The 15,244-nt window shown below is 49.2% G+C and overlaps 1 protein-coding gene across 1 annotated transcript in view; it reads right to left on the minus strand.

Moving 5' to 3' along the window:
- Positions 1-15,244, minus strand: part of LOC143339742 (sodium channel protein type 5 subunit alpha-like) — a 105,114-nt gene that overhangs the window by 52,700 nt on the left and 37,170 nt on the right. The window contains exons 6-12 of the mRNA XM_076761157.1: positions 11,504-11,645; positions 10,585-10,782; positions 10,126-10,308; positions 9,776-10,033; positions 9,403-9,528; positions 6,043-6,163; positions 4,205-4,443 (exon numbers count right to left, since the gene is read on the minus strand). Of these exons, the coding sequence (XP_076617272.1) occupies positions 4,205-4,443; positions 6,043-6,163; positions 9,403-9,528; positions 9,776-10,033; positions 10,126-10,308; positions 10,585-10,782; positions 11,504-11,645 (1,267 nt within the window). The remainder of the gene's footprint in view (positions 1-4,204; positions 4,444-6,042; positions 6,164-9,402; positions 9,529-9,775; positions 10,034-10,125; positions 10,309-10,584; positions 10,783-11,503; positions 11,646-15,244) is intronic.

Here is a 15,244-nt window from a genome sequence, read left to right on the forward strand (position 1 = left end):
TCCTCGTCTGTCCTCTCGCCGTCTCTTTCGCTACAATGAAACTTCATTACGGCAGCCTTTAAGGGCCATTTTTCATTCACATACTAACAAGAGTGGGAGGAAAATTGCAGGCAGTAAATATTTCTTATCAAAACTTTCAAGTCCTTCATCAAAAGTCTGCAAGATCCTCCAGTCCTCCGGAGGAGACTCTGGACCGGGAGTCACGAGGAGTCTGAGTCAGTCCACTGCAGCGGCAGCGGTTCAGCGTTGTGATTAAAGGTCAGTGTTGCGTCAGCACCAGGACACCAGGGCTGAACGGAGGAGATCCTGCAGGTCCAGAAGAGTCCTGCACCAGGACACTCAGGGGACCAGGAGGACAGCAGCATCTGCGGTCGTGAGAAAACCTTCTGCTGGTCTCTGAGGGCTTCTCTCGGTCTTGTCCAGGCAGTATGGACGCAGTGAGCTGGAGGAAAGAAACTCTGAGGAACTCCTGACCCCGACTGATTTACCTCCAGCAGAGGACGCAGAGATGGAGGACTCGGGCGGACGCCACGGGTGGAGGAGATTCACCCTGAGATGGAGACGCTCTGGAGTCTGACGCTTGTTTTGATTCGTGAAATGAGTGAAAAAAAAAAATCGCTGCTCTCATCTTTGTGCTGACTGAAAGCGATCTAGATGGACGGACCCATCGCTCACGACTCATTGGCTGAAGCAAAAACAAACCCCTCAGCTCACCCAAACATACAGCCAATGGCAGACTGAGCGCACGTGTGCCATCAGCGGCTCCAACAAAATTCAACCAGAACCAGTTCCTGTCAAACCACAGCGCGCGCTTCCACCGTCACACACTGAAGGTTAAGGAGAGGCCGTGCGCTTAATGCACAGCGCGGCTGGACGGATAAAAGCCTCCTCTAAATGGTATGTATGCTTTAGATCTTTACACGCATGGAAATATTGATATGTGAAACCCGGAGAGCGAAGCTGAGAGCACACGGCAAACAACAACAAACAGCCAGGGCATTAGTCCACATTGATTCTGTCAGCAGTAATGTCCTGACATGATCCTCTACACACCACCTTACATAACACACACACACACACACACACACACACACACACACACACACACACAGCAGAGGCTCTCCTGTCCGTCACAAAGGCTAACTAAATGCTATGTAAACATCTGTGAGGATTAGCGGCTTTATCCTCTAAAGAACTTAGAGACTCCAGACTGCAATCAGATCCCGCTGACGTGACTCAGCCTCCATCTGAGACCTGAAGTTCGGACTGTTTTCGCTGCATCAAGCTGCGGAGGAGGCGACAGCGACATTAGAGCGAATTATATAACCTCTGCTTGCTCCTCTGGGTTGTGCTTCACGCCGTCTGAGCAGCTGATCAGGTGAACTTAAAGAATAACGGGAAATAAATCAATTGTTTAATTACACTGATCAGCTCCGAGTCCGCTGCTGATCTTCAGCTTCTCAGGGACCCGACTGACTTCAAACTGCCTTGGACGACATGAGCTGGAGACACAAACGTCCCTCCGTTCACCCCTGTTGCTTTAGAGGAAGGCAGTCAGGCCCAGGGATCACCTCGTTAAAGGACTCAGCGTGAATAAAAGAGCCAGGTCTCTCCAGAAGTCGCTGGAACGTGTCTGAAGGCAAAAAGGTCGGAGACGACTCCGGACAGATGTGTAAGGTGAGCGTGCTTTCAGGAAGTTACGTCATTCGATGCAGGTCCAAGTTCTGATGCTGTCTGACGATCTGATAGCGACATAGGATCAACCTGTTCGCAAACCTGGCTGAGGACAAAACCCAGACTGACTAAAAGGACTCTGGGGGCGGAGCATGTAGTTCGGACGCAGACCAGCAGGGTGTGAGCGAGGAGGCGTTTTTTCACAACTGAAGTGTTTCATCCACCGGCCTGATTTTCACCAAAAAACACCTCAAAAGAAAGTTGTTGGTTTTGTTTACTTACTCCTGCGAGTAATTGAAAGCTGGGATATGACAGGGTGAATGAAGGCATCCATCTCCCTCCCTCAGCGGCCCGCCTTCAGGCCTCGTTCCAGTGATTGAACACCGCTGCTGCAGGCCGAGCCGTTTCTCCTTATAAACTGTATTAGCATCCTCTGCCCCACACAGCTGCCTGCAGCCTGAGCTGAGGAAACCTGACATCGCTGGACAGGTACAAGTGTGTGTGTGTGTGTGTGTGTGTGTGTGTGTGTGTGTGTGTGTGTGTGTGTGTGTGTGTGTGTGTGCAGGTGTGATCAACATGGTGATTTTGGCCGTGAGCCTTTCACACCTCAGGTGAACCAATTACCATATTGCATCAACCTATCAGCTCCTGTCAGGATCGTCGGCACACCTGCAGGGTCAAACCGTGGAGTTAGTCACGGCGTTCAGAGCCATCCGACCCGTTTCTGTCAGCTCCAATACTGAAGCTCACCTCGCTTTTCGACTCGGAGACCAAGAGCAGGCCGGCGTCTACGCTTCCTCTCTGAGTCCTCAGGTTTTAAAATGTAAAAAAAGGGTTGGAGGCGGTTTCAAAGGCCCGGCGGTCGTTTCCCAAACAGTCTTGTTCTTTGTCACTTTGACAACGTCTCACTGCCTCCTGAGCTCACCTGAGCTTTACTCCACCTGAGGCCTGCTCGGGAAACACCTCATGAGGAGGTTCACGCTCTGTACTCCGCTCCTCCGAGAAAAGCCTGCCGGACGTTCGGAGGCGAGATTCATCTGAGGAGCGAACCTCAAACCATTAAACCTCCTCCTGAATTATGAATCAGCGGCGGAAAGAGGCGGCCTGCTGTCTGAAGGTCACGCAGCGCAGAGGAAGCAGCTCAGAGGTCTTTGTTTATCCGCGTCTGACGTGTTTCTGCATTTTACAGCGTGTTGTGCTCGGGTTTGTCCAGAGCTGCTGCATGCATGAACCTCACCTTTGAAAGCTGTTAGTTTTTATTTACTCTAGCATCGTGACGAACAAGCACATCGCATATTATTTTCAAAATGCTCTGAAGTGCCGTCGGTTGGGGTGTCATGGCGCCGCTGACACGTGGTGTTACACATGTTGGAGGATGAAGGTGTCACAGTCTGAACAGGACGGATGCTGTTGGAGTCGGTGGGCCGGCTCTCCACAGAGGTCACGTGTCAGTCATCTGCTGGACGACGTTTTTATTGATCCACATGCAACTCGTCTTAGTTTCACTGTTTTAATTTACATTTTCACAATAAAACATGACTCCAGAACGTCCACAGAACAACACTATCATCTGTTAACGCACAGCTTCTTCCACTCATCACTCACTGTCAACATCAATCCTTCTTTCATTGCATTTATTGTTTATTGCCTCATATTCTTTGTGCATATTGTCTATTTTATATTTTTGCACTTCCCATTGTTCGGTCTTTTGGTGTTTTTGGTCTTTTTTTTTGTCCTCTTTGAGCTGTAAGTCTTTTTTCCGTCAGATTCCTTGTATGTGGACACAGATTCTGATTCTGATTGGACCATTTCAGTCACTTTAATCCAATCACATCCAGCAGCTACAGCGTGGAGATCATGAACTGTGAGATAAATAAAGCACTTACAGCTGCCAGATCCCGAAAAATGACTCGACCTTAAGAAGAGCCGTTTGGATCCAGTTGGACACACTGAGACTAACAGGAAAACATCTGGACCGACCAGACAAGATCACACTGAGCGGATCAACAGGTTCCCAGAGACTGGATCCACCCCTGAAGAGCACCTGGCTTTGATCTCAGGTGTGTGTTATCACGTATCTCCACCCATGCTACCCCTCCATCCATCCATCCACCCCTCCATCCACCCGTCCATCCACCCCTCCATCAATCCATCCATCCACCCCTCCACCCATCCATCCATCCACCCCTCCATCCACCCCTCCACCCATCCACCCCTCCATCCATCCATCCACCCGTCCATCCATCCATCCACCCCTCCATCCACCCCTCCACCCATCCATCCATCCATCCATCCACCTGTCCATCCACCCCTCCATCCACCCCTCCATCCATCCATCCACCCATCCATCCATCCATCCACCCCTCCATCCACCCCTCCACCCATCCATCCATCCATCCATCCATCCACCCATCCACCCCTCCACCCCTCCATCCACCCGTCCATCCATCCATCCACCCCTCCACCCCTCCATCCACCCGTCCATCCATCCATCCATCCATCCACCCGTCCATCCACCCATCCGTCCTACCAGGTTTCCGATGCTCAGCATGCCGTTGAACTCGTCCGTCATGGGGTAGTGCTCCATGGCCATGAAGAGCGTGTTGAGGACGATGCAGATGGTGATCGCCAGGTCCAGGAAGGGGTCCATCACCATGATCTTCACCAGCTGCTTCACCCTCAGCCAGCAGGGAGAGCACTCCCACACCAGGTAACGGTGGGCGAAGACGTACCAGCAGGGGTGACACTTCTTATGAGCCTCCTCCAGTTCTGCGAACAGAGAGCAGAGGGTTCAGGACAGGTTCAAGACAGACGATCAGTGTCGAGGAAAACGGATCGATGGAGGATTCTGGGAGCAGGTCTGATCAGGTCTGTTGGGGGTCTGGGTCGGGTCATTAAGTGGAAATTAAAATCTAAACAACTAAAAGCTCTCTGCAGCTGTCTGTGGGTGGTGAGGTGCGTTCAAGGGCGTTCTATCACATTAAAGAGAGTGTGGGAATTATTTTTCCATGAAAAAAATCAGTTCAGTCGTAAACAAGTTCGTTTTCAGAGATTTCAGTTTAGTAAATCTGAGAATTGATTAATGCGTCTTAACATCCACAGTTTTTAATCTTTTTGACAAGTCGAAAGTCATTAGAGTCTTGACTCGAGTCCAAGTCATGTGACCTGAATCCACACTTCAGGCAGGGACGTTAAAGGACATCAGTTTAAACAAAATACAACAATAACTTTTAATAACTTGAGGATAAACATGAAAAACGCAAGATGACCCAAAACACCACGGTGAGCGATGAAGAACGTCAGTGAGGTTACAGACTTTCATACTCAATCAAACACACAAATATACTGCAAACACTGGAGAAAGGATGAAAAGAACAAAAGGAATGAAGGGAGGAGGGAAAGGAAGGAAGGAGAGAATGAAGGACGCACAGACGGATGGACGGAGGACAGCAGCCAGTTTTTGTATTTTCTGTATAATGATCTGTTCTCTAAGAGCAGCGACCGCCGAGGGGAGAGACAGTGACTCAGCAGACCTACCACACACACACGCACACACACACACACACACACACACACACACACACACACACACGCATGCACACACACACACACACACGCACATAAACAACACACAAGAGCAGATTTGGACAGATATGAACCCAAAAATCTAATACATGAATATCATCAAGCACACACACACACACACACACACACACACACACACACACACAGGAACTTGGAATGATCTCATTGTTAATGAGGGTAGCCAGGATAACTCTCCCTCTCTCTCTCTTTCTTTCAGTCTGTCTCTTTGTCTCTCTCCCTTTCCGACTCTCTGGCACAAACAAAGCCAGTGTTCCCCTGGGGTTGGCCGGGGCAGCGACACACACACACACACACACACACACACACACACACACACACACACACACACACACACACACACACACACACACACACACACACACACACACAATCCTGCATTGATGCACAATTACACAAGTACACACACAGAAGCGTTAACAGACTCACATGGATGCAAAACACAGACAAACACATGGTTACACAATCACACACACACACACACACACACACACACACACACACACACACACACAGTAGTGAACACACACACACTGAGGTAAAAAGGCAGACAAGGTTGCATCAAATAAACACATGAAATGCAGAACTCTTCTTCAGCTGATGTCAGTGTGTGAACAGACGTCGACGTCAGGAAGCTTTTATGCGTTTATGTTAGAAATGCTCCAAAAATCCACCAAATTAAGGTCGACAGAACGAGTTCAAGTCTTCAGGAGAGCACGTGTCAGCCAATCAGAGAGGTGTATTTCCTTTGGCCACGCTGCTCACCTTCCATGGCGTCTGTCAGGTAGCTGGCAGCGCTGAGCGCCCGCCCCCTGCGCTCCGAGCCCTGAGTGGACGAAGGACGAGGTAACAGCATCGTGCTGAGCTCCGTGGTGGACGTGGGGACCTGAGACGGACAGAGAGGGACAGTTACCTCATTCTGTTCTTAAATATTACCCCAGAGTGCAGAAATACACACAAGGCGTGACATACGGCAAACACACACACACACACAGACTGAAGTCAGGTCAAATGGGTCAAACATGGTGCCCTGACTTGTGTGTTTGTGTGTATGTGTGCTTCTTATCACCAACAGACAAGCAGGTGATGACTGGTGTTCAATGAATCAGAGAAATCAGTGTGTGTGTGTGTGTGTGTGTGTGTGTGTGTGTGTGTGTGTGTGTGTGTGTGCCTCACTGAAGGGCTGCTGGATGTTTTCAGGTGAGACATCTGAGGGGTGAAACTCTACCTGACGTCTGATCCATGTCGATGATGAAGATCATGTGATTTGTAAGAAAACTCCTTTTGCCACCTGTCGTCTCACCTGGCTGCACTTCTCCTCCAAATCTGAATATTCCAGGTGTTCTCGCAGCAGTTTCTCCCTCCGTCAAACCTTTGCCACCTTCGCTCATTTTAATAAAGTTGTGTAGGTTTGAACGGCGCTCGGCTGCTCAGCATAAATGCATACAGATGAACGAGGGCGGCCCGGGGGAGCCGAGGACCAATCAGCCCTCGCAGACATGAACCTGGATGAACCTAATTTGCTCAGGTGTGATTACATAACACTTCCCTGTAACTGTTCCTCCAATGAGACGTGACGCACGGGCCCGAAGGTCACCGCCCACGACGACGCCTACATCCTGTCTGTGTGCCAGGCGGGGAAGCACCGGGGAAACACACACACACACACAGGGGAAACACACACACACACACACACACACACAGGGAAACACACACTAAGAGCAGCCAGCTGTGTGCTAATTCAGCTTCCGTTGCGCTGCTGTGGGTTGCCATGGCAACACTTCCTCCTCCTCCCACTCGTCTGTCCGTCAGTCTGTCAGCGGGACGGCGGTCCGTGGACACGAGGACGCAGAGAGACGTCATGTCGAAGCAGGAGCTGAACTCAGAGCTGCTCTGAGCTCCCACTCAGCCCCTGCAGCGCTGTTAGCACGTTAGCATGAAGCAGCTTTTCTGACCCGTGAAGGAGTTTTCATTCATTGTCTGAGGAGATACGAGGTTTCTCCTGGCAGCAGCTTCAAGAGGAGCAAAATAAGTTATTGCATGAACTACGCTGTGAGTTAAAACCAATTAAAACCACCACCTGAGCAGCTAGTAGTGATACTGTATTACAGGCCTGTCCCTGCTAGCAGTCGCGCTAACGTTAGCTTGGTGCTGCTGACGATTCTCCGTCCACAAAGACGATGAGGCAGTGAAACAGACGAGCATCGCGATGTTCCTCCTGACGAGCTGAGCTCCAGCCGTCATGAGTCACAGACGCTGACGATAAGAGCAGCGGCGGTTTGTGAGAAGTGCCGGCGAGTAAGAAAAGCCGCAGCACATGTGAGTAAAACGAAGTGTCAGCGCCGAGCACCTGTGAGCCCACTCCTGTCCGACACCACCACAAATATTTACTCCACCAGCACTGAGTGTATCAGCAGAGCTGCTGCGGAGGAAGAAATAACACGACGGGTGGAGCCTTCGGAGGAGCGAGCTCAGAAAACTTCATTCATGAGCCTGAAACCAGAGGTCCAACGAGAAAACGTCAAACTCTGGACCTCCGTCCTCAGACAGCCAAACTGTCCCTCTGTCTCATTCTTCTTCTTCTTCTGTTCTATTATTTTCTTCCTCTTCTTATGTAACAGTGTAGGCACGGGGCAGGTCGTCAGCAGGTGGAGGTGATGAACACCTCCAGGCGTGGAGCTGCTGCAGGTCCTCGTGGTGCTCTGACGCCCGACGGGAACGACGACTGTAAACAAGCATGAAAATAAAAGCAGTCCCTCGTGAGGCCGAGCCGTCTGGCTCTCAGCTTCAGCTTCCTCTGAAAGACTCTTCTGGAAGTCTGAAGATAGAACTGAGACGAACATCTAAACCTGCCGTCGCGCACACACACACACACACACACACACACACACACACACACACACACACACACACACACACACACAGGGAATGTGATCGGGTTTAAACCTCGCCGTTCTCGCTGCCGGGTGGTTCCGTGTGTTCTTGGATGTGATCTCTGGGTGGAGCCGCTGGAGGAGCTGGATTTGACTTCTTCTTCTGTGAGTCTTGCAGGTGACTTTTAAAACTTCCTCATTTCCTTTCGTGCGGTCTCGGTGTGTGAAATCCTTCCAGCTCCGTCGCTCCTCTCCTCATTGTGGGAAAATAACCCACACAGAACGTTTCCATGTTCTTCAACAACCCCTTCATCTGAGCTTAGAGGTATTTCCCAGAGCCCTCATTATTCTACTGCACTTTTGGTAGTACTTCAGAACTGTGAAGTACTGTGATTACTTCACAGTTTGTAGAGAATATCACACTTTAATTCTGTTTCACAGGAGGGCTGTTGGACCACCAGTATTTAGAAAATACTTTCCTTTCCCTGCAAAGGTCCAGCTGCTCCTCCCTCCCCTCCCACAGTCCACTTCTGTCCATCACTCATGGACTCTGGTACCAAAGTGTTTTCCTTTCAGAGAGATATGAACAAGGGTCTGTTCAGGGGCACGTTGGTCTTGATTGACGGGGCTGCCAGCCTGTCAGACGCAGCCATGGCGGTGGTTGTCAGTCGCTCGTCCGCCGTCAGCTCCACCCACACTCCCCTTCCCTTTGCCCCAGTTTGGAGTCTCTCAGCCCAGTTACTCAAAACTCTGAACCTTCCTCCTCAGAGACCTGAGACACTTCTCACCTCCATGTTTTTATGTTGATGTGAAGCTTTCCGGAAATATTATAATACCAGCAGCAGCATTAGTGTGTGTGTGTGTGTGTGTGTGTGTGTGTGTGCAAGCATGTGCATAAAGGAAGGACACCTCAGTAACGTGTCAGTGCTGGTATGTGTGGCTTTAGCCATGATGCCATAGCAGTAACACTATGTGTGCTGGCTGTGTGTGTGTGTGTGTGTGTGTGTGTGTGTGCGCGCACAGATGGGGGGAATACCACAGCTTTGTTATCTGAGAGGGTAGATATGAGTGTATGAGTGTGTGTGTGTGTGTGTGTGTGTGTGTGTGTGTGTGTGTGTGTGTCTTTAGCCCATGATATCAGAATGGAGTTATGCAAAGCGCTGATTCATAATTCACATGTCTGCAAGCTCCACCATTGTTTCCACTGCCACACACACACACACACAGACACACACACACACACAGTACTCACACTCTCCTCCTTGACCTTCTCCATGGTACATGCAGGCAGCTGCCCCTGTAGCGGTGGTGGGGAAACCCCATTCTGGTCCATGGCAACAAACAGCTTCCCATTGATGTTTAGAGTTGGATAGAATACCTGGAAAAACACACACACACACACACACACACACACACACACACACACACACACACACACACACACACATCTCATCTGAAATGATTTTATTTTGCTTCCCCTTTTGTAATCCAACCTGTGTCATCCCATCGAGTTTAATATCACCTCAAAAAAAACCATGTCATGTGATTTGTCTAATTCTAACTCAAAACTCAAAGGTTTTCATCTTGTCGCACGCAAGACGTCTGATCTCGTTCCATGTGCTCACCTGGGAGCCCCTGCTGGCAGTGCTGTAGGTGCTTGGCCGTCGTTTGGGCCACGGGTGGGGCAGGATGCCGCTGAAAGTCCCGCCGCTGTAGGTCCGCCCCCCGACGCCCTCCACCACGTCACCTGGGACGCTGTACTCGTCGTCGGCCATCTCTCCCTCCGACCCGCGGCTCCTCAGACGGAAGTTGAAGATGGAGGAGACCTGACTGCTTCGCCGCGTCCTCGTGGAGAAGGAGCGAGCGAGGAGGGGGTGGAGGGGCTGGATGAGGGCGTAGAAAATGATGGTGTTTGTTATTTGACTGTGTAACTAAAGACTCACAAAACGAAGCGTCCGGATTCTTCCTCCTCTACCTTTCCTCCGTCCGTCATGTCCACCTGCAGCAGCTTTTCCTCTGACAGGTTCGCCTCCACATCGGCCACACCCATCAGCGCTTGACTCCGCCTCCGCTCCTCCATGCTGTCCAACGGCAGACCAAACGGCGAGAGATCGGGCGACATCATGGAGTCCGAGTCGAGAGCTTTCTGGGCAGCAACCTGGTGGAAGAGATTTTCATCCGGATGATAAACGACCCGATCTCACCTTTGTGTTCACACCTGAGACTTTTCATTTTTGAGATCAGATCTCCACAGCAGAAGTAATCTGAGCACCAGACTCCCTTTAAAAATCACCCAATTTTGCAGGTTGTTAAATTAAAGAAACCTTTAGAATCTTTGTGAAACGCTGTGGACGACAAATCCTTCATTACTACATCCCCTCTTGTAAATTCGAAATGTAACACCTGAAGTTATTCCAGCTATGTTTCAGTTTACCTGTTGCTCCTTCTTGAGCCTCTCCATGGCCACCTGGAACTCCCGCTCTTTCTGGCAGGCCTCAGCGATGGTCGCCTGGTTCTGCTCCTCGTACGCCATGGCGACCACGGCCAGGATGAGGTTGACCAGGTAGAAGGAGCCCAGGAAGATCACCACCACGAAGAACACCATGTAGGTCTTCCCGGCCGAACGCAGCGTCTGCAGGCACAGGCAGCGACCATGTTCGGCAGGTCAACAGACATGTAACAGCTCGATTCGCTCAGTGAAAAGCCTCAGATGAGTGTCCTGTTACTGTCCAGCTGCTAGAATCCAGGTGAGATCAGAGAGCTGATAAACCTTCACCTTCACCATCTCTAATTATTAAAATGTCCTCACAGCACTGAGCTTTGGGGGTATATAACAACTTTCCTGTGAGTGAGGATGTAATTACAAGATTATCTATTGCATGATCTTCATCATCGTGTGTGTGTGTGTGTGTGTGTGTGTGTGTGTGTGTGTGTGTGTGTGTGTGTGTGTGTGTGACTCATGAAGGACTCAGCCAGACGTTTCATTTTCAGCCTGGTGTCAGTTTTTAAGGATTCTCTTATTGTGGACGATTGTTCTTCGAATCCTTTGTTACTGAACAAACTCTTTAGGTTTCTAAGATTTCTATGACACAAGAATGGGCTGACAAAAAGAATTCTGCCTTCACTGACAGCCAGCATTTATCAACAAACAACAAAAACACTGAAATATCCACCCAGCCAGCCAATCAGCGTCAGCTTTACGGTCCAGCTTTAACTAAGATCCTCAAATGGGATTTTAAGCCTGTTAGTGTGTAAACGCAGCTATTCACTGTCATCAGCAGCAGCACGAGACCCCGTGTCACATTTTTGAGACGTCTTTTTGTCCTTTTTTGTCCTCCTCGCCTGGACGTTACCTGGTGGTAGAGGTTTTCCCAGTAGTCTTGCGTCATCAGGCGGAACAGGGACAGAAAGGCCCACCCGAAGGTGTCGAAGCTGGTGTAGCCGTAGTTGGGGTTCCTTCCCGCCTTCAGACACTCAAATCCATCCGGGCATTTTCTGCAACACACACACACACACACACACCCACACACACACACACACACACACACATCCACACACACACACACACACACACACACACACAGAGGGTTTTAAAGATGCCAACCAGTCGTCAGTGATCAGGAGGCGGGCGGTTACGTAACTACAACTACTGTTTGTCTTAAATCTGTGATTTGGAACATCTAACACCACAGGTCTGTACAGGAAGTGGGTGTACAGGAGGAACATCTAGAGAGCTTTCAATCACATTTCAGATCCATCCGTCTATTCTTCCGTCCATCCGCCGTCTCCTCCTGACACAAACACCGGCTCTGTTTCCTCGTCAGTGTTTACGACCGAAGGCTCGTTATCGCCGTCGACGCGCCCACACGTGTCACCGCCGAGCTGGAACAGATAACGCGGGGACGGCGTTCATCATAATTGATATTCCACATTCATATCCTATCACATTCGTCGCCGCCCACGCAGCCACATCTGATCCGCAGATGCACAGCGGACCTATCGGTGGTCAGCGGAGGGAGGGCCGGGCTCACGGCTGAGACGATGAGCCGCTGCTTCGGCCAGCGTCAGTACGAGCTGACGGCAGGAAGGTCAAAGGTCTGAGGTTACCTGAAAATGATCCCCCGACCTGTGGACGGGTCAGGAAGCTGGATAATTCATAACACAGGACAGGACATGTTCAGCATGTGGTGCTAAAGATCTGATCTGTGGCCATGTGACCTGCGTCTGAATCCACTCTCGACCTGCTTACATGAAGGTCAAGTCATGGAACAAACAAAGACATAAATAAAGTTATATTAAAAAAAAAAGAGAGTGGTGAAGCGTAAACTCTGTAAATATAAACTTCACTGTAGCTTTGAGTGAATTAATCCAAATAATCAAGTATTCATAAGCGTTTGACCCCCTAATCCTAACTCCTAACTCCTAATCCTAATCCTAATCCTAACTCCTAACTCCTAACTCCTACCCCTTTCTTTCAGGTTCTTGTGGTTTTCTGGAGGTTCATCCTTCCATCCAGCACACAGATCCATGGTATTTTGGATTTGAGGAAAGACACAGAGCAGTGAATCCCTGAATGAAACGAGCTCTTCAAGCAGAAAAGTGTAAACGTTCCCACGGCGGCTGCGATGAAGACACAGAGCTTGCAGAAGTGTGTTTGTTAAGTTTTAAGGCATCGAACAGCAGCCTCGGAGTGAGTGGAGGAGTCATGATGCACGAAGCAGAGGACGGCGTGAACAGCATCACGACCACCGCAGCATGAACAAACCTCTGCTTCAACAAAGCTCTGAGTCACAGGCCGCTTTCATGCTGAGTCATGCAAAAGGTTGCCGCTGTGCAGACGCTCTCTGGGGATCCAAACCGACAACCCCGCGGTCTCAAGCCCACTGCAGCGACCCCGTCCCGGCCGGCACCGCCCCCGCCGGGCCGCCGCCACAGCTGGGACGCTCACGCTGACTCATCGCCGGCCAACCTGCCTGTATTTATTATCACCTGAGGACGGCGTCTGGTGGGAGCCGCTGGTTGTAACTCATTAAGGACACGTGAAGACAAAGAAATTATGTAAGGTTTACATAATGCAGCCGTGTGAGACGAAGACGTGCACTGAAACACACTGAAATGACAGTACTATCATTTAAAGTACTTCATAAAACCACAGTAAATATACCCATAAAGACTGCACATGGTCAGAGGTAACTGTGTTTATAACAATAAGTCTGTATGAGGCGTTTTATAAACATGAATGACTGCATAATGAAATGACTTCATAAGTTTTATAATATCTATAAATGAACTTTTTCAATAACGAAAACAGGCTTTAACAGGAACAAGAGCAGTTTTCAGGAGACGAGCTGATAAACAGCTTTAACAGCGTGAAGTCCTCTTGAACATCTGAAAACTTACTTTTGGCTCTGGAACAAACATCAGACCGTGGTGATAAAGTGAGTCACGGTCATCTCCGTGAGCTGGAAACATAATTACCTGAGCGGCTGTGGCGGTTGTTCACTTATTAATGTTAGAAAATGCATTTACAGTATGTGCAGCTGATGCAGCCCACGGTCAGAAAGCTTTTACCAGGCCGTGCGATGAAAGACGCTCGTTTTAGAAAATCAGTTAGAAAATCGTTTATTCCCACTGCTCGTTGTTATCATTACTTTAATTATGTGCACAGCAACCGGCATCCCACACTGTCGCTCCTGCAGTATGTCGGCGTCTGTGCTCTGAAGCTGCCTTTATATGTTTTCTACTTTACTTCATTAAGTGTGCATTCACACCGCGGTCTGCACGCTTCACACCGCAGGACCTGTGCGACACGCGGACTCACTGTGAAGAGCAGCTCAGTCAGCTCCATCCCATCTTACAGCTGCTTTCACAAAGCTCTGAATCTGACCTCCGAAACGTTCACCTGCAGCAAAATCACCAAAACTCACAGAGCACGTGATGCACGTTTGAGGTCAGCTGTTCAAGTCAGGCAGCAGCTGCTCGTGTGTGTAAAAGCACAAACACACCAATAATCTGAAACCGGAGAGCGACGACCTGCTTCCACAAACATGGCAGCAAAACGATCGATTGTAATGGAATCAAACAAATCCAAACATTACGGTGAGCAGACAGAGCTGCTGATCCAAGAGTTACAGAAACAACAACAACGATCGATCTTAATGACATGACGCGCGTTTCAAAGAGCGCAGTAACTTTACTGCACTGCGTTACTACAGCTGACAGAGTACTGCGTGACACCTGCGGTACTGCTTCCACCGACAGTGTCTGATGTCACTCATTATCCAAACAGGTTTTAATCTGACAGGAAGTGAACAGAATCTGAAACTCTTTATTGATCTGCGGGAAGCTGACTCAAGTTACAGCTGCTCCTTTTCTCCAATACAAATATATAAAAGCAAAGAAATCATAAGAAAACTGAAAACGGAGAATGTAAAAATATGAGCATCACGCTATAAAATACGCCAAAGTAGTACATGTTGTAGTATTATGCAGATAGTTTGTAACTCCTCCGGTCCGATGTGATGAAGGCCACGCATCACACGGACGGCCTCTAACGGTTATTCTGCCCACACCGTGAAAACTACCACAATAAAAGACATACGAACATTTCAAACGCACCACTTTAACAAAAAGCGTCCTTAATTAGACTGATCCAAAAATAAGCTGATCAAGCTAGATTCAGTCATTAGACGGGTCCCGTGCGCTAGCTTACGATGTATGAACCCCCCTTAAATCAGAAATACTCAAATAATGCCAACAAACATGAAACTAATCAAACCTTAAAGTCACATTTACCGCGTGCGCCTCTGTCTTTAGGTCACATCCTCACCACCCACAACCCCACAGGTACGACCCCGATCCGGACTGTGGTCATGTGACCTGTTTCGTTCTACGTCAAATAAACGTTGTAAAGCAGCATTTCATTTTCAAACCAGACATCAGTTTTAAAGTTGTACGTTTTCAAAGGCACCTTTCTTAACATCTAATTTACTGTGCTTTTAATTGGCTTTAAGGACCACGTGAATTCAAACATTTATGAAACGATGACAGGAAATAACAACAACTTAAAACCAGAAGTCTGAGCAGAAACTGTC

The sequence above is a fragment of the Chaetodon auriga genome, chromosome 21, assembly GCF_051107435.1.
Source record: "Chaetodon auriga isolate fChaAug3 chromosome 21, fChaAug3.hap1, whole genome shotgun sequence".
Lineage (NCBI taxonomy): Eukaryota > Metazoa > Chordata > Actinopteri > Chaetodontiformes > Chaetodontidae > Chaetodon > Chaetodon auriga.